The sequence below is a fragment of the Lacerta agilis genome, chromosome 15 (genome assembly GCF_009819535.1).
Source record: "Lacerta agilis isolate rLacAgi1 chromosome 15, rLacAgi1.pri, whole genome shotgun sequence".
NCBI classification, from domain to species: domain Eukaryota; kingdom Metazoa; phylum Chordata; class Lepidosauria; order Squamata; family Lacertidae; genus Lacerta; species Lacerta agilis.
The window spans coordinates 12118018-12142375 of NC_046326.1; the positions used below are offsets into that span (position 1 = coordinate 12118018).

The 24358-nt window shown below is 38.6% G+C and overlaps 1 protein-coding gene across 3 annotated transcripts in view; it reads right to left on the minus strand.

The window, feature by feature from the left end:
• Positions 1–24358, minus strand: part of CDON (cell adhesion associated, oncogene regulated) — a 57035-nt gene that overhangs the window by 23633 nt on the left and 9044 nt on the right. For all 3 annotated transcript variants that reach the window (XM_033171837.1, XM_033171835.1, XM_033171836.1), the window contains exons 2-11: positions 10123–10259; positions 8763–9035; positions 6701–6847; positions 6294–6437; positions 5187–5474; positions 4791–5060; positions 3762–4118; positions 2674–2966; positions 981–1152; positions 55–186 (exon numbers count right to left, since the gene is read on the minus strand). In XM_033171837.1, the coding sequence (XP_033027728.1) occupies positions 55–186; positions 981–1152; positions 2674–2966; positions 3762–4118; positions 4791–5060; positions 5187–5474; positions 6294–6437; positions 6701–6847; positions 8763–9035; positions 10123–10198 (2152 nt within the window). In that variant the 5' untranslated portion in view covers positions 10199–10259. The remainder of the gene's footprint in view (positions 1–54; positions 187–980; positions 1153–2673; positions 2967–3761; positions 4119–4790; positions 5061–5186; positions 5475–6293; positions 6438–6700; positions 6848–8762; positions 9036–10122; positions 10260–24358) is intronic.

The following is a 24358-nucleotide window of genomic DNA, read 5'->3' on the forward strand; positions in this document are numbered from 1 at the left end:
ATGTATGCTGCAGTATAAAAATGCACAGAGAAAAATCTGACTGGTAACACCTACCTCCACTATGTCGAGATGAATCTGGAAGGACCACTCCAAAATTGTTGGTTGCCCCTTCTTGAATGATCGAGTGCTTAGGAATACCAACTGGTTGAGAGGGAGCCTGTGTGTTTTTTGAGGAGGAGGTTTTTTCTAAAAGAGAGATTATGTGTTCAGTGAGTGGAAGAAACCTTGCTAGTCAGTCAATATCCTCTCCTATGGCATGTTTTGAACCAATTAGTAAAGGTTTATAATCACACATCCTACACAATTTTTATGCCATTTGAGAACAGCTTTCTGCCCATGGAAATAGGCAGCAATACTATTGAACCTAAATGATATTTACACTACAGAAATACCACTAAAACTGAATATACTATGCTACTGATGTTACATCAGTTTAGCCTTTGCTATAGAAGGACAACCCCAATCCGCAAGTCTGTTTCAATGGAACTTTGGGAAGTTCCCAAGGAAAGCGTATTCTCATTGTGAAGAGATCCTAAGTGCGCTTCTATGTATGAAAGAGCACAGCCTCCCAATAATGCAAGAAAGGTGATTTTGCCAATCTGCCTTCATTCCTGTAGCCAGCCAGCCACACAACTTTCAATACTGTTCCCAAGGGACCCCCACTCTACCAGAGTAAATTTTCCTAGGGGCTAAAGAGGAGAGGAGAAATTCGCAAAAATCACATCCCTCCCCTTATATCAGCAAGTGCTGACATTTGTTCTGTGAACGGAAGTTCACTCACAGAATCTTGGGGTTCTACTCAGACTGCAGATCTATGTTCAGTTCCCGAGTCCTGGTTCAGAGCAAGTACTGGACATGGAGCTGCAATGAGACTGTAGCCACTATCTTTGGCTTTTTATGGGTATTATAGGTCTCCACAAATGGGAACTTTAGAGAAAACCCCATCAACTGCAATGTATTTTGAGTACATGCATACTCACCTTTGCTAGTACGGAAAGTAAGCATGGAAGGCTGGCCTTCACCGGCCACATTTCTGGCTACCATCAAGACTTCATAGAGACTGGAAGGTTCCAATTCTGAGAGAGAAAGTTCATTTTCACTTCCAGGGACACGAACTGTATTCCAGTTGGTAACATTGACATTATCATCCAACTGCAAAAAGGAATCACAAAAGGCTAAGAAAAAATAAACCCCTATTTGAATCTGTTGCAGTTAAATACAGGAAAGGCAAGCCTAAATGTAAGCTAATATCTTAGCTCTTTCACTATAAGAAAGTGAAAACAATTAACTGATGTGAAAGAGTTTTCTTAATGACTTTTCCTGCAAAGCTTAGAGCAAGCTTTAGGAGCAGAGACTTATATGCATTGGGACATGGAGTTTCCTAATCTTCCTAGGGTTTCTGGTTTTCTCCCCAAGCTTCTGGGCAGTATTTAAATTGGAAGGTTAAATTGGAAACTCCCAAGGCTCTGTTTCATGTTGCCAGTAGCAAAAGAACCTGAAACTTATTCATTCCTAAATAGCTCCCTACATATCCAGAAGGATGTATCTTCATATCAAGAAGATTTACCTTGGAATAATTTACCACTGTCACCTGTATTCAAAGAAGGTTGAAGGGGAATCTATTAACAAACATTTTTTTAAATGAAATTTTGCATAAAAGAGAAAAGGAGGATTTCATTAAAATGCCAGCTTGTGGTGATCAGTAAAACTTTTAAGAGACTGGCAGAATGAAGATGGGTTACTAGGCCAAGTGGCAAAGGCACCACATGGATGCTGCAACTTACATATATGCACATTTTTAGTCTGATATTTTAAAGTACAGAAAAGCCTCTTATGAAGTCTTTGGTGCCCATCAGAAGCTACAGGAGACTTGATTCCCATCTGGTGAAAGTCTCCTAACTCTCCACAATTTTTTTTTTTTAAATTGTATTATGTTTGTATTAATGTTTTGGAATTATCAGCACTTATACTGAAATATGGCAAGGTTTGTGCAATGCTTCTTGGGAGCAAGTTCCCAATTTTGGAAAAGCAGCTCAGATGCTATGAAAAATCATACCAGTCCAAGTTCTAAGAAATGCACCAGTAAAATGCATTCATAAATCTAATATACTGATAGAAAAGAGTTTTCCAATGTGTAGTGAAGACTCAATGTTTAACTGAATTAAATGTATCTGAAAACAAAAAATATATATAAAAGGACTGTCATGACGGTATTTTTGGTTTTAGCTTAAAATAAAACCAGAATACTAAAAAATGAGCAATTTATCGGAAATGCTTGGCTTAAAATGCAGGCAAGTGCACTGCTGGTTCTAACTTTTGAGTCAAAGTAGTTTTCATATTGCTAGTGACTAGCTACAAAAGCTTTCTTCAAAAATATTTAAAATAAAATGCTTACATTATTCTCACCAGAAAGTTCCACTATTTCAGGTCTTACAAGTATATAGGGAACAAACCCACAGCAATCCCTATTATCACAAATACTCTAACTGCATTGGAGATCTCTCTTTAGCCTAATATTATCATCAAATACCAGAGTTCTGTACCGTGTGTGTGTGTGTGTGTGTGTTTTAACGTAAGCCCTGTGTTACTAAAAATCATGGCAGTCCAACTCATCCAATTTTCAAAAGAGGGAAGTGCAAAGTTTATCAAATATAATGCAATCTGAAGAAGTACCTTGCGATATTTCACAAAATAGGCATTAATTGGCTGACCACCATCTTTTCCAGGGCGCCATACCAGATTGTACTGGTCTGGTTTAAGAGTCTGTGGAGGACTGAGAATGATTGGAGCTTCTGGTGGAGAAATGCCATTAGATGTTTTTTCTGTAGCGACTTCTTCAGTAAGAATCTTTGTTGGAGATGAACTTTGAAGGCCCATATCTGAATCATAATCTCCATCTCCTTCATCACTCTGGGCAATTTCCACAGGAGCAATTTCTTCTGCTTTTGTACTAGCTTCATAAGAATCTACAGAAGGAAGTTGAAGGTTAGAGATATGCAGTGCTAGAAAAAGAGGTGCTGGAACTCTCCATGAACGCTTCCCTTATTCTCTTATAAGGGCAATGGTGTCTACTTGAGAGATGCCGGAACTGAGTTCTGGCAAGTTCTGGCTGAAAAAAAGCCCTGGAGATATGCATGGATTCCAAATGTTATTGGTTTACAACTACCAATGGCTAGGGATGATGGAAGTTGTAATCCAACAGCACCTGAAAGGCATTATTTTGGCTACCCCTGCCCTATTTAACACAAAATATTTCTTTGCTTTTTGATCTTTAATAACAAAAATGAAAGACATGTTCTTGTGGCACAGTGAGCCAGTTTGCACATCACACAAAAGCATAATTAAATAAAAATAAAACAAAAATAAAACTCAGATTTAATGTGAACAAGCACTGTGCACTGGCACACAAGTTAGTCATACCTTACTTTGCTCCTTCCCTGCTCCTGTGTTTTCCATGCCAGGAGGAAACAAACCACAGCCCGGCTTAGCATTATGTGTAAACTAACAGTCATCGTTTATTTCCAACAAACCAACCACAACTGTTAAGTCAAGAACCCTGGTTTCCATTCATGGGTTTGTTTGGCCAGAAACAAAGCATGGTAAGTTGCAGACTATGTATGGGCAGCAACAGGCAGATGCTCCTGACCATCCATTAGATTTATGATTTGTCTAAATCCAATTTTTTAAAAAAAAGTTATCCTGACAGTACTTCAGCCAAAATATTTGCACACAATTGGAGCAGCAACTTGGATGCCACTTACCAACGGTAAGGAAAGCTTCGGAACGAGCAGTCCCATATTCATTGATTGCTTCACAGGTATATTTCCCAGCATGCTCTGATGTAACAGGCTGAACATATAAGGAGCTTGATCCACTGCGAGACATGATGAAGTAGGTTCTGTCTGAAATGGAGTTGCCAGTTCTTGCTTGGGAGGATGACTTCCGTGATTTTGAATAAAGCACCTGTGAAGGATGGCTGGTAATCAGCCCATGACTGTTGTACCAACGGATTACAGGCGGAGGCAAACCGGTGGCATTGCAGGACAGCGTGACTGTGTCACCTTCTGCTACTCTGTTGTCTGCTGGCAGCGAGGTTATAGTTGGCTTGAAGCCTCTGTCTATTAAAAATATAAATTTAAGATACAAACACATATTATAATAAAATACTGTTCTTGCATATCCCGAAGCCTGCACAGTCATAAAGGGGGCCAGGGGGTAATATATGGACATCTATGCACATAAAGGCTAAGTAGACTGCTTTGCTTTGGGCAACAAACACATCAGAACCCACTCATGCAGGTGCTGTGATTGTTAACTACTCTAGTAAAAGAACATTCAATATTTTGCAGAGAAACTGAAAGCTTTCAAATATGCTCCCTAAACTGACACATCAGCAAGAAGTATTATCAGAATTCTATTATTTGAGATTCTGCATATATAAGTTTACATCTGGAATTTAGTTTCAATTGGCATCATCATCAAAACCATTGGCAACACTCTCAACACCATCAAAACTAAGAGGTAAATAAATTTAGTCTGTCACAATTTCATAGCTCACACACTAGGTGGCCTATCAAAGATTGGCTAGTATTTGGTCAGTGGATTACAGCCTACTTTGTAACACAATAAATGAGGTCTACCATTTTAAAGCATAACTTGTTGATCAGAACAATTTAGGAGAATAATCCTAGGAAGCAATGGGCTATTTTCATGTTAGACTGAAAGATGTCAAAAAGAAAAGCAGAAGTTTATAAACAGAAAGGTGTGTGGTGTTGTGTTTTTTTTTTTACCTCCTTGGGAATGAAGTCTCCCAGTAGACTGTACAAATCCAATGCCATTGTTGACTAAACACTGATACAACCCTGAATCTTCTCTGGTGAAACCATTAATTCTTAGCTTGTTTCCTGAAGGTAAGTGCCGTGAAGAAAGATGGACAGGAGCTGCATTATGGTACCAGGTGAGGTTAGGTGTTGGGTTTCCATGTATTTCACAGGAAATATGTATATTTTTACCCAGTGGCACTAACTGATCTTGTAATCCTTTTGAAATTGATGGTGATTCTAGAATAGAAAAGAAAGATACACTGCTTTCATTCTGTTAATTTCACAATAGCATGTCTCATGGACCATAAATTTCTTGCTTCAAAAAAACTCGCCAATCAAGCATTTTGCCACTGCATATCTTACCAAGTACATTTATACTGTAGTTTACATGCTTCACAACTCCGGACTTGTTATCCACCACACAGGAGTAATTTCCAGCATCTGATGTATTAATCGAGTCTATCATAAGATGAGAGTGAAGCATTCTCCACCTGCCTTTAGTGAGTACATCTTGGTCATCCTTATACCAACGGACATAAGAAACAGACAGACCACTAACAACACATTCCAACATCAAAGGATTGTGCTGAGGTACTGCCAAAGTCTGAGAAGTGGCAGGATGAACAATGTGAAAGTCGTCTGAGGAAGAGCCTAGAAATTGAGAGGAAAGGATACATGAGATCTTTTCAATTGGGTATTCAAGACTCTCTGGCTTCCTACACTCTCATCAAGGCATTATGTTTCTATACCATTTTATAAACATGCCAACATAACCACCCACTGTTGACCCTAGGCTGAGTGAAGACATAAAATTTAATTGTAGTTTGTTCCCTTCAGCCTGGTTAAATTTCCAAACATTTGCCATGCATAGCCAAGCTAAACTTTAAGCAGTACACATTAGTAAGATCTGCTTATCTCTTTTACTTTTTGTTCATTTATCTGCTTGCAAACTGCTTTAACCATAAGAATCTACCTTACACAAACCCAGAGCATTGGTTTATCTAGCTCAGTATTATCTAGCTCAGTATCATGCCTGGCAGCAGCTCTCCAGGGGTTTCAAGGTGTGGGCATTTCTTGGTCCCACCTAGAGAGGCCAGATTGAACATGGGAACTTTTTCATGCAAAGCATATGCTCTGCCACTGAGCTGCGGCTCTTTGCAATGGTCTGCTTGATGCAGATGCAACTCTTCAAAATGGTTAATACTAACTACAATTTACAAACACACTCCAAATTGTGGCTTCTAATCCATAATAATAATTTAGGTATTTAGATTCAATGCTTAACCATGGTTAAGGAAAACTGGTTATGAGTTGTGTGTATAGTACCTGATACTTCGACATGGCTTCCTCTAAACTGAACTTTTCAAAATGCATGGAATGAGATTAAGGGAACTTGCAGTGGTAGTCCTTGGTGGCTTATGCCCTATGATTTCATGGAACAATTTTAGTCCTATCACATTCAATACTCACTGCTGATTATGAGCTTATGTCCATTGGGTTCATGTTTAAGATCATCAGTGACTGGGTTATATGCTGCACACTTATAGAATCCTTTGTCATCTGAAGATACATTCAAAATTTGCAGATTTCCAGATGGGAGAATTAGGTAGTTTTCTAGGATAAAATTGGGTTATTATTAATTAAGTTGCTATGGACTGATTTTCTACTCAAGTGTGCAAATTAATCAGTGTTTAGTGAAACAGAAAGATAATGTAATGACCAAAGCTCAAATTACTGTAGTGATTCCTAATGGTCAGGAAACAGACAGAAAGTGAAATTCCTCTATATATATATAGTAAGTTCTATGGAGTTCCATGGGACTTATTCCTTGGTAAGGGTGCACTGGATTGCAGCCATTTATATCTTTTTATTATCACCTGTTGATTGTTCCAGCCATTTCCCTCGTACACGGAAACGAATATGTGCCTCTGGACTACTTTTTGGTGGCTTGCAACTGATTAAAGCCGTATTCCCTTCTTCCGCAACAATTGTGTTCCTCACTGAGGTCTCAAAATCATCAAGATCTAGAAGAAAATGTAGTTTTTTTCTTTAAAGGTTCAGAAAATACAGCAGGATCTACTTCCAAAGTTTTGGGTTTAATAAAAATGGGGTGCTCAAGTCCTGATCAGAGGATATTTCTCAGGAGAGAATGTCAATGCAGTAACAATGAAGAAAAGCCTTAAGTTCATGCATGTCCTTCCCCTCCCACTTTACTAAGCATAGAAATTAAAGTTCCAGCATACAGCCCAGTTTGAAGTTTATTTTCTACAAGCTCTCTGTGTGCGCGGGGATGAATATACCTGTCTGAATCTCCATTGTTACTGTATTTGAAGAGCACCATCTAAAATTTATTCTAACCTTTTCAACCTCAACAATGCTATATGGGCAATCAGAGAATTTCAATTATAAATGAAAGGTAGGAGGAATTCATTCAACCTATCATAAAAAAAACCTTCCAGTTATACTGCAATAAGGCTAAAAGGAAAGGCTAAAATGCAAGGACTAGCTAGTGGGATGCTGTTATAAAATCAGATGCAAGAGAAAGGGCATGTAACAAGAACAGAGTATATTTTGTTCCTGCGATGGAAGATAAATAGAATAGCAGAATAGCAATTTGACAGCACATTAAACCATTGTTAAAACAAATTATGACTGAGTTTGAATGAGCAGAGTAGCTGGTGCATACTGCTGAGAGTACAGATGTATTCTTCCTCCCCTGCTCCTGCTGTACTGTTGGGAAATAAGCCATGATTTGGTATGTCATGCTATCTGAACCCACTCTTGTGGTTTGTTTCTCTCCAAACAAACCTTGCTCCTTTGTAGAAAAAAACTGGGTTTGAACAACATGACATGAAGCGGCAGGGAAGAAGTGAAGTGCCCATGACTTCAGCAGCATGCATGAACATGCTGCTCCACACTGGCTTCTTTTAACTATGGTTTAATGTGATGTGTGAACTGGGCCACTGTTTTGTACAATTCTCAACTTAAGTTACAGATCTGCTAGTTCACTTACTGTAAATGCCAAATCACCTACCAGTAGCTCCACCACTGCCATTTTGACCTACAAGTGGTACAGTACACTTAGATATATTCACAACTTATTGCAACCAGTAGAGTTTGTCAGTGCTAACTGACCTTTATAAGCTATCAAGGGAATCCAGCTACGGGTCAATACTCTACAAAAACACTTACCCGTCTCAATTATGAGAAACTTTTCTCTTATGGGTATTTGAGATATGCACAGCATCTTTATAAAGGAGATTCTTTAACCCAGACTTACAAGACAATTCAAGCATCTTACTTCTGATCCCCAAAAGCCAAATCACCCTCAAGTTGGAAATACTTTTGAAACAAGAGGGGGAAAGGTTTTCAAAAGACAAATGAGCATAGGATAATTTTGTTGAGGCCTTTTAACTTTCATCTAAGATTTTATATGCAAATCTAATTTTTTTTAGTTGATTATGGTTTATAATGTAAACTATGGCAATTCACATGGAATTAACAAGCTGTTGTTCCTCCCCTCATCATTCAATTCAGGTAAAACTGATCAAACTTGCACCATCTACGGTGCCTAAAAACTAAAGGGTGTTTGGGTAGGCTTTCAGATAAAGATTTATTCATTTAGCACAAACTCCCTGTCCAGAACATGTTTATAAATTGCAATATGAGGACTGATTTTTACTGGAAATTATTAATAGTTTCTTTCTATATTATGCAGTTAACTTCAAGAGAAAAACACAAAATAGATAATTTGTTTTACTATGTGCTTCTAACGCAGAGATCATCCCTTTGTCCCAAATAAAGCATGTTTAAAGACACATAAATTCCTCCCAGACGTTAAATTCATGGATGTGGCAAACAAAAAAATGGGGAAAATAAAAGGAAACGTTATAAAAGGGTGATGTGCTCAGTTTTACCATAAATAAAAGTATAACTTACAGGCAATAGATACTGTTGCAGGCCTGCTGATAATTGCACCAATGCTGTTATTGACTATGCATTGGTATACACCAGAATTTGAAGGGCTAAGGGAGAAGATTGTATGGTATCCTGGCTGTGAGTCTACTTGCTCCACTTTCTTGTGTAATTTCTCTCCATTGAATAGCCAAGCTACATGAGCTGTAGAGGGCTCAGCAGTACAATGAAGCTTTACAGTTGCACCAGGTTTCTGGATGGTAGAAAGTGGCTCAGAAACAAAGTGAGGAATCAAGTCTAGAAAAGAAAGATACACACTCAGTGCAACCAATTCCTTTAGCTGTTAGCAGTTTGAGTATGTATGAAAATGTGAACTAAACATTTGGTATGCTGCAAGTTATATACAGTACTGCAGTTTAGCCCAAAGGCCCCCAAAGCAGTGGAAAACATTAATATGAATTGATGCAAAAGAAATATGCAATAAAGGTACAATATAGAAAACACAACAATCAAAAGAATATAAAACAGTGTCAGGATTTTCAATAGGCAACATCATTGTGGGGGGGGGGGGGATCCCATAGATTTTTTTTTAATGTATTGCCTACAAATACAGCCCAGTTTATACCATTTCTAAATTTATATCCAGCCTCAGTATTTGTGCATTCTTTACTCATAAGCACTACAGATTGGAACAGAAAACTATTTTGAAGTTAAACCTTAGCTCAATATGAGCATTTTTACCACTCTCGAAATCAAGTACAGTGCTAGACTGACAATGCAGAAGCCGCTTTCATTACAGTGAAGCCAAACTATTCAATATACAACGACCTCTGATCACCATATGTGGTATCATCAAGTTTAATTCTAAATTCTTAGACTGATTTTTAAAAACTCAGTTTTAAATACAGAAAGTAGTATATTTTAGCTTGATTATCAGATATTAACAGATACTTCAGCTACTTATATCCAGGAAGGTTTTCTGATCCAATTTATCTGTCTGTATCACTGCCACACATGTGGTTCATTTTTCTGCTTCTTGTAAGTATATGTCTCTTTAGAATCCATATTAGTGGGCAGTCTTTGATGGGATATATCCGCCCTATATGAGTACTCCCCTGCCCTTCGATACCCTTCTCTTTCTGGGAATATGCACAGGTATTTCAGTACATGGATTATATTTACAAGTGTACACACGCAAATGCAAGTTGAATTATGCTCCTCTCCCTCCCCACCCAATTGTATAGTCTGGGTGCTGGAAACAAAATGGTTAGGTTGTGCCCAAGTGAGGAGCACATGACATAGCGGCATGGCAATAGAGATCAACCACCAAAATGTCTGGAGGAGAACATTAGGTATATATGACAGTTCAGGAAGGTGAACTTACCTGAAGCTGTAGTTGAGAAGCAAATGGTAACTATAAGAAAAAGTAGTTCTTGTAAAGGTCCAGGATCAGGATGCATAGTGCCAAGTTAGAAAGTGTTGTGGCAAAGAGCTTCAGATTAATGAGAATCACTGAAGAGCCTACAAAAGAATAGGCATGTTGTTATTATTACAATTAATTTATTAACAGCCTTCTAATTAACTGTCTCAATGTGATTTACACATAAGAAAATTAAAAGCTGTTGAAAACAAATACATTTAAAAGAATACTAAAATCCTAATGTGACTACTTGTAGTAAAGACCTATCAGAACCAAAATGTCTTTAATGGTTTCTCGAAAGTACAGATAGTGGACACCTGTCATATCTTAACAGGAATGCTATTTGATAGAGCAGGGGCGGCCACACTATTATTTACTCAATCTGTACACTACATCCATAGATCTTTGGGTGGTTCACAGCATAAAAAACCAAGATTAAATACACAGAATACATTTTAAAAATGAACAAAAATAAAATAAACCAATAACCTCCCTCCCCTCCTACAGATCGTATAAATCTTTCATCTTTTAATATTAACAAGTGTGTAAATATGATAACTGTTTTACAAAAGGAAATTCTCTCAGATGACTTTTGTCTAGTTGGCTTTTGTTAGTTTTTAAAATCTAAAAATAAGGTTGGTTATTTCTTCATTCCATAATTCCTACAGTACCATTTCCACATACTTATATGATCCTACAGACATTAGTGGGTTAATTGAATCCCATCATACAAAATGAGGCTGCACCTATTTAAGCAAATATAACATTTGTATACCAGTAACTTAGCTACCAACGAATTCCTAACAAGGAGGAAGAAGCGGCACATGTTGGAGGATACTATTTAGTTATTTATTTTATTACTATTGCAGGCAGAGTATCATCTGTTTTTCAGGTATGAAACTTTCTTGTTCCATTTCCAGCTCCTCAGCATCTCTCAGTGCTAGGAAAACTCTATCCTGCCCTTCCAATGCATTTGCTGTTGTAAGGACAGTACACAATAGGTAAAAACAGGAAAAATCAAACCTACCACTACCACAAACCAATATAGCAGCAGCAACGTTGTTGTTGTTGTTGTTGTTCCTTAACAGGGACTTAAGACAGCTTTCAGATACAGAACAGCTGAAAAGGCTGACATGGCAAATAAAAGTAATCTAAAACAATGGTTTGCCACATTGAATTCATTAATCAGGTATGTCAAATGCCTGCAGACAGTAAGATGAAGCCAGAAAGATTTCATGAATAAGATGAAGAAGAAGAGGAGGAGGAGTTTGGATTTGATATCCCGCTTTTCACTAGCCAAAGGAGTCTCAAAGTGGCTAAGATTCTCCTTTCCCTTCCTCCCCCACAACAAACACTCTGTGAGGTGAGTGGGGCTGAGAGACTTCAAAGAAGTGTGACTAGCCCAAGGTCACCCAGCAGCTGCAGGTGGAGGAGCGGAGACACGAACCCGATTCCCCAGATTACGAGTCTACCGCTCTTAATCACTACACCACACTTGCTCTCTGGGTTAAATGCATCTCTGTGTTATTTGTGGGACCTGCCTGGTGTTTTTACATGAGTAGAATGTGTGCTTTTATTTAAAATGCATCTCTGGGTTATTTGTGGGGCATAAGAATTCGTTCATATATATTTTTCAAGATATAGTCCGGCCCCACACAAGGTCTGAGGGACAGTGGACAACCAAACAGATGGTGTCATGTGAATGATACACCGAATGTCGTTTGAGGGAAGGCCTACTTCTTTTCTGTCATATGGAAAGGAGTGGGGCAAGGGGAAAACCACTCAGACCCGTGCTTTCTAGGAACAGCACAAGCAGAAGTGTGGATGAGCCCTATGTTGCTTTCCTTGTCAAAGAAGGCCATAAGAGATCTCCAAGTTGCTTAAGGGAATTCAGTTTTTAGGAGTGAAGTCTTTGCATGTGTTCAACACACTGCATTTACATTTTCAGCTCTGTTTTAAACAGATGTTACATACTTTTCACTGTTTCCAACTGCAATGCAATTCTGGTGTACCTGAAAGTCATTTTAGGATGAACAACATGCCTAAAGGGATGTGTGGGTGGGTGTGGGTGTACATGTGTCCTATAGTGTTTTTGCTTACTCTAAGAGGTATTGCTAGCACCAAATCTATTTTCCATGTCTAGTAAGGAAAGGGTTTTTTTAAAATTGCATAAAATGAGGTATATAATTGCTGCATTAGAATGTCCAATGTAGAAGTGAACTATACTCAACCAGCAGGAACTCAACATTTTATATTACCATTTGCTAGGTAATTTTCTTACTGAAAAGAGAAAAACTCACATAAATAATCCAAGGTATTTAGTTCATTTTTATTTGTGATCCTTTAGATTTCAAGCTGTACAGATGGAAATAACTGTATAGAAGAGTGCATTTGTTTATTTTTTTCATTTATTCAGTACTAGAACCACCTGAGCAGCATGTGAGAAGTAAACATTTAGAGAACTTTAAGAGGATGAGAAGCAGTGTTTTCTCTATCTGCCAAATCCTTCTACCATCTATTTATGTAAAGAGTGTAGCTGAAATTACACTCATCATCATCAACTTTACCCAATTATTTCACAGGCTTTGTATATATTTTTTTCAAAAGTCATCCAGTGGACCATATACATATCTATGCTATACATGCCCTTTAGTGTATTGATTTTCTAGGATTGTCTTCATTTTTAAAAATCAGTGTTGTATTAAATGAAACATGGTTTACAAAACATCAGTTGTATTCACACAAGAAACCATCCAATGAAATAAAGAGTCTGAAGTGGACTTTTTGTGTTTTTTTGTTGCTACGTAGTCAGGCTATATGCTCTTAATCCTGCTTCTCAGAAATGGCTACAAAATGACTCATATCGGACAATGCTGCTGGTGGTAAGTAAGCGCTGTGCACAAATGAAAGCAAGCACAGGCCCTACTCTTAGAGACACACATGCAGAAAGGACTAAAAGAAAAAGGTAGAGAAAGAAAAGGGTAGAGGAAAATTAACAGTTTGATACTGCCAGAATTAAGAGGTGAAATTTTAAGACACCTAGGATCACTGGCCTTCCTTTGTGAATATTCTGGCTGGAATAGAACCCGTGAAACTACTCTCAATGGTCCTTAGTGCTCTGGTAAGTGAGGGAAGCCAGTGTCATCTTCTTCATACAACTGCAGTCACAGGTCCTGGTAGTTGGTGCAGAGTTCTTTCCATTAGGGAGGTGGAAAGAAAATATGGCTGATGGCTGGGGCCAGGCTAGTCTTCCCTTTGCCATGGTGCTCTGAGATGGAGGGGGTATAACCTCCCAGTGGTCCTCACTCTTCTGGCTAGTGATAAGAGGGCAAAGCATACTTACACTTGCAATTGAAGTCAATCATGTTGCATTCTCCAATGTTTTTAATTCTAAAAGAGCAAGGTCACACCCACACCATAAAGCATTTAACAGCCATGACTTCCTGCAAAGAATCCTGGGAACTGTAGTTTTAGGGTGTTGACCTCACAGACCTGCAATTCCCAGCACCCTGAACAAACTTCAGTTCCCAGGATTCTCCATTTCCCTTATAACTGTGTAAGAGCTTTAAATGCAGGTTATGGGTGTGACCTAACTTTCTAGCCCATATGTTTTGAAGGTAAGTTTTAATGTGGTGGGCAATGCCTGATAAAAATCCATGATTCCTGAATGCTTGCCATATTAAATTTTCAGTGGTGCATGAATGCTTAATAAAATGTATTATATTAAGAAGTAAAAGAAGCAGATTCATGCAACTTGTACATGTCACAAATTTTACTGTTTGCTATAAAACTGAACTGTTTATTAAAACATTTCTATTCCACTTTTCATTTACAGAAAGAAATACCAAAGCAGTTCACACAATAATAAAATGCAACAAATCCAATAAAAATAATCAGTACAATCATCCCAATGACGAGTATTAGTAATACTAAGGGTCAGGGAAAAGATGAATAGATATGTCTTCAAATCAGTGGCAGAAACAGCCCAAGGTTGGTATTTCCCTGATTTCAGTGGGAAGAGCATTTCACGTGGTAGGTGCCACAAAGGAGAAGGCTCTCCTTGCACAACCAGCAATTGGATCTCTGTGGTTCATGGTAGAATCAGGAAGGTTCTATCTGAGTAACTATACCGCAGTAAGTGCAAGTCTGTACAGGAGAATGGAATCCCTCATATATCATACTGAGAGATGAGCAGATGAATCCTAATAAGTTTAATATTTTGTTTTTTTTTAAAGTCAAAGTAAGTAGAAAGTCTGACCAATCAATATTAATTGCCATTAAGTTCAAAAAACAACAAAGTCTTCACACTGTACTGAAAACACCACAAACTTGACACCACACACACATCCCTGGGAAGAGCTCCCTACCTAGGTTGCCACTACTAAAAAGACACCCTCCCTGGTCACAGGTGCCAACTTGAATAAAATATTGAGGGGGGCCAGATAAGCCCCACCCTGCATAACTGATCACATGACATGGCACATGCACACCATTTGAATGGCAATGCCTATCAATCTAATGATTTCTGCATTGGAATATATTTTAGGCCCTTCTAATGATGTGCTTAAACAAATAAGCAAATTATCCATTTAATGTAGCACCATGTTTTCAAAAAATAAATAAATCAAAAATTAGTAAGATCATTGATTGCATTTCCCAGAAGCCAGACAATATTGCTTTCGTTACCCCAGCTCTAAAATAAGCTTGTGATAAGCGGCTAATTTGCTTTAGATGAATTAAAACAAAGCTTCTTTGCCCTTTAAGAATATTAAATGAATGAATAATAATCAATCTATATGGCACTCAACAGTGTTCAACACACTTCAGGAACATTTTCTTGTCATAATAATTTAAAAATCCATGAATGTATGTCAGTACTATCTACATATTACAGAAGTTATGGGTAAAGAGCTGAGAAAGAGGCAGCAAATGACACCACCAGTGCAAGTGAATGCCTTTGAAAAATGGAGGATTTTAAAATTTAGCACTACAGAGAAATTTCATCTTATGAAAATTGCTTATTTCATTCTGTTGCAATTTCAGAGTTTTGTATGATCTTAATCTGTACATAACATTGTGTGAAGAAACATCGTCGCACTGCCACCCTTGCATCAATGAAAACCCATTTAGATTCTACTACATCTGTCAGGAACAGCACACATTTTTAAAAGTGAAAATGTATCATTAAGTTTCACACTGAGCCACCTTAAAAGCAAAAGTAGAGAAGTCAACATTATTTAAAGAAAGGTATTTCCTTAGTCACTGGCTCCTCTGTGATTCTCAAAGCCTTTGATCACAGTTTTCATGCTGTTTCGTCAGACCTCAGGAATACAAGTGTAACAGCTGGCATATGCAATTCACTAGGCCTTATTTGTTTACAAGGAGTGGTTAAACATCAACTAGTAGCAACTGACTTGCTGCCCATCAATTTTAACTGCTAACCCCAGGGTTCATTTCTTCACTCTTTTGAGAACTGTAGAATCTCTCAATGCACATTCATGTACAATTGACACTAATACATTCTCTCAGACAGGGCTGTGGGTTTGGGATTTTTAAAAAGTTGCTGTGCATTAAACACTGAAAGGGAGACTAGAAAATCAGGGAAATGTAAATTTAAGCAGATTTTAGATGTTTAATAGACACTACCAACTATCAAATTATACCTAGGAAATATAGCACCTTTGGGGTTTGTTACCCTGTGCCCCCACCTTTTCACAGGCTCAATCAAGTCGGCCAAGCATGTAAACTGATCCTGTCGCCAGCAAAAGCATTTCCTTTCACTGTGGTCAGCCAAAAACAGAGAAGAAAATGGAAATGACTTGAAGTTATGGCACCAAAAAGACCAGACAAGCAAGGAAATAATCAACTCCACATGAGCCACTTCTAGCCCATCACAATGAAAAAGGCCTATGACTAACCCCAGGAAAGGTCATTGAGACCGTGGGGGTCACATGAAGAAAAAGGCAATAGTGAGAGGCTGCCAGCTGCAATAAGAATCAGTGTGTTCCTAATTACATTCAGAAAAGAAGGGATTGAGCTCAAATAATGTTTTGATTTAGTCACAACCTAATGTAAAAGGCAGGAACTACAACTTCTATTTTTGTGTATTACTAAATTAAAAGAAGTCAGGCGTCCAACATGCCTGTGTACGAGAAACTTGCAAAAGTGATTTGAAAAGGCAGATCTAGAAGTACTATGGGAAGAGAGAAGTGAGAGTCTGTTGGTTTCCAAGGTTCAGTCCTTCATCTGAATTTGCACTTTCAATATTTGTACTAGCTTTTCACAAATCTATGATACTGAATGGAACAAATAATTTATCATAAGTTTTCCAAACCAAGAATGAAAGCAGGATATGTGTGCACACACCTAAATTTTCTAAATTTAGGACAAAAATACAATGTGTATAACAAGCTAATTTGAATTATACTTTAGAATCATAATATTATTTCAAAAGTTTAACATTTTTAACCATTTCAGGAGAATTTTTTGTTATTCATTATTTTTGACACAGATATGTGTTACAAGCTAGACTTTAATTTATCAGAAATTTGGAGAAGGCATCGTTTATTTATCCCAGAATCCTAGGTGTGTAACCTGGTATCTGAAGCACCTGGGAGGGACTTACGGTATTTAGCCTGCAATCTCCATCTTGTAACTGAGTCTACAAGCTGACTTCTTGGTCTCATCTCTGTGAAAACATCTTATTTGATGCTGAGTTCTGGGGAACTCAAAAGTATGCTACACTTTTGTGACATTTTGGATATTACCAAACTAGTGAAGTTTGTCATATTTTACTTGTGTATCAGCCTGCCTAACTTTGCCTTTTTTCTTATTATTGTATGTCATCTTTAGTAAGCAAATATAATGGCAATTAAGATATTTTAAAATAATTTGTTCTAAAATTGCTAGACCAAACAGAAGACAGTCCTCAAGCCTACTGTCTTTTTCCACAACTGCCATCTTCCACCTATTACTCTTCCCACATCTTCCTTGGGGAAAATTAAGAGCTGTATGGTGCTGTGGGTTAAACCACAAAGCCTAGGGCTTGCCGATCAGAAGGTTGGTGGTTCGAATCCCTACAACGGGGTGAGCTCCCATTGCTCAGTCCCAGCTCCTGCCAACCTAGCAGTTCGAAAGCACCTCAAAGTGCAAGTAGATAAATAGGTACTGCTCCGGCAGGAAGGTAAATGGCATTTCCGTGCGCTGCTCTGGTTTCGCCAGAAGCGGCTTAGTCATGCTGGCCACATGACCCTGAAGCTGTACGCCAGCTCCCTCAGCCAGTAAAGCGAGATGAGCGCCGCAACCCCAGAGTTGTCCGCAACTGGACCTAATGGTCAGGGGTCCCTTTACCTTTATGCCCTGAAGGAAGGCAGAAGTGAAGAAGCTCAAGGTAGGAGGCTCATAATCAGCACTTGAAGGGACCATCACATGGTCTAAGAAGAAAATGTTCTATATTTTGTACCATTTGTTTGTTTTAGTATTTTAAAAATGCAAATAACATTGGAATGCCTTGGAAGAAACCTAGTACTGCGTATCAGTGTAACAGTGTTAGAAACTGATATATGAAAGCTAGGAGCTAAATGGCACCTTAAACCTAGGTTATGGGTGCAACAACGGACTGTCTAGGCACTTTTTTATAACAATAATCTTTCCTCCTACCCACCCTTCTAATGTTCTTAAGAGGGTCTCTTCTCCAGTCTTCAGAGAGTAGCTGGAAGTGGGGAGGCAGAAAAAGGTCCTACTTTTCTTCCACTATGCAGTTTTAATCTGAAATCTTTGGCACAGTACTGTGCCCAGAGCTCAGAAACTGTTCGCGCAAATGAAATTCCGTTGCAAAATGTGCCTAGAACAATGGGAGTTTCGAACACTGCAGTGCAATAAATAAATAAGAATGTATAAAAAGTGGTAGTTTCAATGCAGGCTGCAGTCACAAACTTTTATTACAACATATTTAATTAATAAATTTATTACGTATAGGTATGTTTAGTAACAGCTACGAACAGCCCCTCAGACCTTGTGGGGGGCTGGACTATATTGGGGGGGGGGCTGAACGAATTCCTATGCCCCACATAGGAACGAATTCCTATGCCCCACAAATAACTCAGAGATGCATCTATATATATAAAACCGTAAAAGGTGGGTGTTTGTACTGTACCACCTTTCTCCGCAACTGCTTGACCGATTTACTTCAAATTTGGACACAACGTTCCATGGGCATGTGGAAAGGATCTTACGTAGTTAGATTGCAAAAATAATATACCTAACCCAGGTAAAAATTTGATTTTGTGCCAAAAACCACAGCACCCTCCAGTGGACAGAACACAGCATAACACACTAAAAACATCTCAAACCCCTCCTCCTCCTGTTACTACGTCACTACCTCCAGCCAATAGAGGGGCGCGGTTTGTGCGGTTGGCGGCCATGGCTCCATCAGGTGGGGAGGAAAAGCGAGATAAAACGTTGCTTCCACCATCTGCGGTGTTACCTCGGCCACCTACAGAGCCAGGGCGGGTGGAAACGGCACTCTCAAACCTTTCAAGTTTCCGACACCGCCTCCACTTACAAAACAGCCAGGGCGGGCGGAAACGAAACTTACTGTCATTTGCAGCGGCAGCAGTAGCGGCTGTAGAGCCAGCCGGATAAGAAGCAGTTTCCGACGCCGCCTCCACTAACAAGACAGCCGTAGCACCTGCAGTCGGCTGCAAAAAAAAACTTCAGTCATTTCCGGGACTCCGTCTCCACTGATAGTAGAGTCTGGTCGCCCGGAAATGAAATGACCGCCATTTATGGTGGCGCCCAAAGCATCTGCAGAGCCGGTAAGGAAACCATGCATCCTCAACTTCAACAAGAAAAAGTGTCGGTAAGCATACACTTCCACTTTTGCACTGCACCTCCCTTTCCCAGCCACAGCAACGCATGGCCAGGCCAGCTAGTTTTAAATAAAAGGACACATTCTGCTCATGTAAAAACACGCTGGTTCCCAGGCCATCCTTGGGATGGATTGAGAAGGCAATTGGCCCGCATCCAGCCCCCAGGCCTTAGGTTGCCTATCCCTGATTTAAAAGCTGAAAAAGAAGGTACCTCTACTGGCAGAGTATTCCACCAGACTGGGCCAGTGACACAAAAGGCTTCTTGTTACTATCAAATGAGCCTCGTCAACTTAGGAAACAACTAATGACGCCCCTGCAGATTATCTCAGGGATCAGTCTGGAATGTAAGGGTTCAGGTGGTCCCTACGGTAAATTAATACAAGGACCCAGAACCTGACTTAGTAACAGACTGGCAGCTAGTGCTAATGTTTAAACGATGTTGTCACATGCTGTCAGCCACATCCCCGGCTGGAGCTTCCACACCAGACCCAAGGGCAGCCCCACATAGAGCACATTGTAGTAATCTAGCCTAGAAGTTACAAATGCATGGACTATATTGGTTATGCTATCCTTGTTCAGGAACAAGTATGCCTATTTTCATTTGTTAAACGTGAGCTGTCCAGCAACAATGTTATGCCTTCATTTACGCTCTGGATCAAAGTTAATGAGCAACAAACTCGCTTCCAAGATTATTTCACTGTTCTAAAACAAGGAAGGAATCAAGCAGTCAACACTCCATTTATACACATTACAAATATGACAATTGTCCACCATGCCCCAAATTAGGAATTCACTGTGCATGTGGTAATCATACGTATCAAGGTGTACTGCTCTGATTGTGAGACTCCCAACTCCAAGACACTTGTTTGTCCCACTCTTTATTGGCATTTCAACATCTTGTAAAAAAAATCCTGCTTTTTTCCATGCCTTTGCTATTGTGATTAGCTGTCCCTCCTACTAGTGCTCTGATGGTGACCATATGTTGCTTTAAAGCTTACTTTGTTGCTGTAACTTCATTCCTAACCTTGTTTGATTTTAATAGTATATTAATATTTACCACTTTGAGAACCTTCACAGTTCTCGAAGTGGTAAATATAAATTTAAATTAAAAACAGAGTCAGGCACTAAAGATAAACCAAACTCTAGAGATAAAGGGTGTACCAAGCACTTTTTACAACCTTGAATCACAGATGTGCACTAGTAATTTTTTCCCCTAGATTCTACAAGTCACAACACTTTCCTGGAAAAAGGTTTAATTTAAAGCAACAGGTAAAGTGTTCCACTGATTCACTATGACTAGACTAGGGTGTTTTGTTTTTCGAGTCAAGTTTCAGCATGAGCTAGTAGGAACAAAAATATGCCAACTTGCCACAAAGCACCATTTCATGTTTCATCAAACACCACAACCATTTGAAGGAACTCTTGAACTTTTCCAGGGAGTTTATTTCACAGAAACTTAGAATCATACAACTGTAGAGTTGGAAGGGACCATGTGGGACACCTAGTCCAACCCCCTGCAATGCAGGAATCTTTTACCCAACGTAGGTCTCAAACCCACAATCCTGAGACAAATTCATTACTGTGAAGCAAAATACAATGGTAGCTTATTTCTGCAAGTATTAAATTCACATAAATCCATCTACTACTGAAATTGAAAGCCACTATGAAAATCTTGTGTCTTGCAACATGAACCAGGCTTATTATAGCTCAAGAGTAGAAGACTACACAGTACTGCTACAACACTGAATAAAAAAGGACAGAACCAAATGCAAAAGAGCAGAGAAACAGGGAAGCCTCAAAATAGTACAGGGTAAAGCAGAGAACTCAAGTAAAACAGTAAACTGTCCAATGAATTTCAATATAAACCCTCCTCAGAGGCATTATAATTCACCTTAAACTAAATTTACACCCCCAAAGAACGTTTCAACAAAATAGTAAATTGTCCATTTACTATTTTATTATAGTTCACTACATTTTTCCAGTCCCATTTTGAGACTTTCTTTCTTTATGCCATACAGAATGGTAACAGAAAACTGAAGAGGTTTTTTTTTTGCAACCCTTAAAAAAATATTGATTTAACTTAGAAATTATGACCACTGATCAACGGTCATTGATCACCGACCAATGAATACATATTTTAATGTATTTCCTTGCTCCTGACTTTTCAACATTCCTATTACAGTTTAATTCTTGGAAACTATAAAGGCTAAGAAAAGTTGGGCAACTCATCATTGTAAGACTCCGTGGGTCACATAGCTAAAAAAACTGCACACATTTTGCTGACATGTTGCCAACATGATTACACAGTTGTGTAAGAAATTCTAATTATAGTGTGGTGCCTAGAGAGAAATACTTTTCTCCTCTGAAAAACCAAAAAGCTGTACATGTTTTGAAGCTAGACAGCGGCCACCACCCATTTATCTGAGCCACACTTCAATTGGTAAGCCTTTTACATTTTGCCTTGAGGTCTATAAATTTTCATTCTTGAACTCAACTCATAGGTCAACTAAATTACACATCTGCAAGCTATAGAAGGAATAGGGTAGGGCAGGATTTTCAACTGTTTTAATTATTCAATTGTTATAACGAGACACACAAAAAAGCAGCTTTGTTCTAAAACTTGGCATGCATATGGCCCTGACTATGTAATGCACACTAAACCATGTTGCACACATCTGGTTCTTAGGTATGGCCAATGAAAGTCTAATGGAACTTGCACATGGAATACAGATATGGCCTAGAGATATACCGTAATAGAACCATCTACCCTCTGACCTAGAAGCATGATTCTCTGTACTGTATATTATTCCACATTCCAAAACATTCTGACTAAAGTATGTTACAAGCATGGAGTACAACACACAAGGTATGCCATGCCAGAAGTGGATACACAACCCAGGCAGAGTAACAGTCCACACATCTCAAGAAAGCAAATCAAGCATGGCAGTACAGGTAACTTGCACACCTCCAGCTTTATGTGCTTGGCTAAAAAATAAATGAGTGGATGGAAATGGAGCAGGTGTCTAGGGGAAAAGGCTTTGGCAATCTTACACACCCACTCAACCCAATGTGTTTTGACTATATGCAATTTTTGGCTTTATGCGCTGTCCCTGGAGCGTAACCCCTGCGTAAGTTGAGAGTTGCCTGTACAGAAGAAGAAACCCAAGAAGAATGTTGGTGCATTTTCAGTAAGGAAATCCTTTTAGCTTTACAGTGCCTTACTCCATTCACTAGGGTAAGCAATCAGTAGTTAGATACTTTGCATTCAAAAAGAAAGCAAGACACTAACGTGCACAACAAGAACTAGGATTAAATTAAAATATGATCTCTCAAGTAGTCTCAAATTCAATCGCATGGAAAGAAAAGTAAGATGAGCCAACGTAGAGGCCTGAAGACCTATTAATTTGGTTTGAAAGACTAGAAAAAATGATATTAAGGATCATTCAGATATGATGAAGGAAGGCCTAGAGAACAAGCATAGAGATCTGACATTTCATTCCAGCACTGTTCTTTTGGGAAATTCCATAACTTAAATGACAGGAAGAGACACACACACAAGAATGTAAAAAGAGACTGCTGGATCAGGCCAGTGGCCCATCTACTTCAGCAGCCTGTTCTCACACTGACCAACCAGATGTGTATGGAAAACCCACACACAGGATCTGAGCAAAACATCACTCTCCCCTCCTGTGGTTTCTAACTTTGGAGGCAGAACATATCCATCAAGGTTATTACTATTTATTATTATTGCTTACATTTATATACCACCTTTATCTTCCAAGGATCTCAAGGTGGTGTACATGGTTCCCCCCCCCCCCATGTCATCCTCACAACAATCCTGTGAGGAAGGTTAGGCTAAGAAATGGTGACTGTCCCAAGATCATCCAGTGAGTTTCATGGCTGAGTGGGGATTCAAACCCTGCTCTCCCAGGTCCTGATGCAACACTCTAAGCATTACATCACACTGTTTAGCATCCGCTTTGACTAAAGAATGATTGTGTTCTGCTATTAAGTATCCACCAATCATTAAGTACTTGTGCAAAGGTATCTGAACTCTACTCTAAAAAAACTAATAACTTAATTTTCAACTGTACTTCCACTAACATTGTCAAAAAAACTATGGCAACTCTATAAAATACAGGCCAAAAGCAAGCCAGCTTATCGAGTTTTATTTTCTGTTGCAACTTGTACTATAGATACTATTTGTGATCCATAAAAGGAACATATATCTATTAAATCCACACCTGCAGCTACAATTTATAGCCACCCAGTCATCTACTACTATCTTACATCATAGGTAATTAGAATTCATTGAATTCATGGCCACAGGGAAAATATAAGTCCCATGAATGGGAACACAAAGCAAACATGAGTTCCACAGAATTTCAACCAGCATATGGTAGAGACGAATTAAATCTGACTCAATACGGAGTAAGAAAGGAGCAACTGTTAAGTTTTAACTTCATGTTATTTATTCTATACTTCACTGACATTTCCACCAAACTCAGTCTTGCTTCCATTTTGTTGGCATACATACTAGATTCAAATGAATTGGTGAACCACACTTTTTAACCTCCTGTAATTCTTTCAGGTTTTGGGAAACCAAAACCCAATGCAAATTTCTAGGTAACTCAGAAGAAGATTCCACGAGGAAATCAAGCTTTAATGTTCCAAAATGTATCTCAACAGCTCCATCAAATCACAGAACAGCAGATTTACAACAGTATCATTTCAGTATTCCTTCAACAATTCAACAGTCTTATTAGAAAGATTTCTTGGATTGAAGGCTACAACTATTCTAAAATTTACATGGCATCAACATTATTTGTACAGCCCGATTTATGTGATATAATGCCAAAAATAAATCCACTTAGTGGTAGTAAGGTCTTGCACCAGCCATCAAATGCTTTATAACTTCTGTGATTACTGAAAGGGGATTTGAAGAATTAAATTAAGGATTTGTGATTATTTGCTTTTTAATAATTTCTAATATTGTAGCCTCGGGTATTCAAGCAACAACTTGATTGTTTTATTTAGAACATTTTATTTAGATTGTTTTATTTAGAACATAGTCAAAAAATGAAGACACCTTTAAAATTAATTTATTATGGCACATGCTTTCAAGGACTAAAGTCCACTTTATCAGATGTATGGAATATGATGCTGAGTGAGTAGCTACAATATACTGGTAGTACACATGACTATAGATAAAGAGACAAAAGATTACTGGTAGTTGTCAGATAAGCAGAAAATGAAATGTAAGAAACACAGATGGTGAAACATGTATTAACGCTTAACTGTATGTAAAAGAATTACAATGAGCAACATTG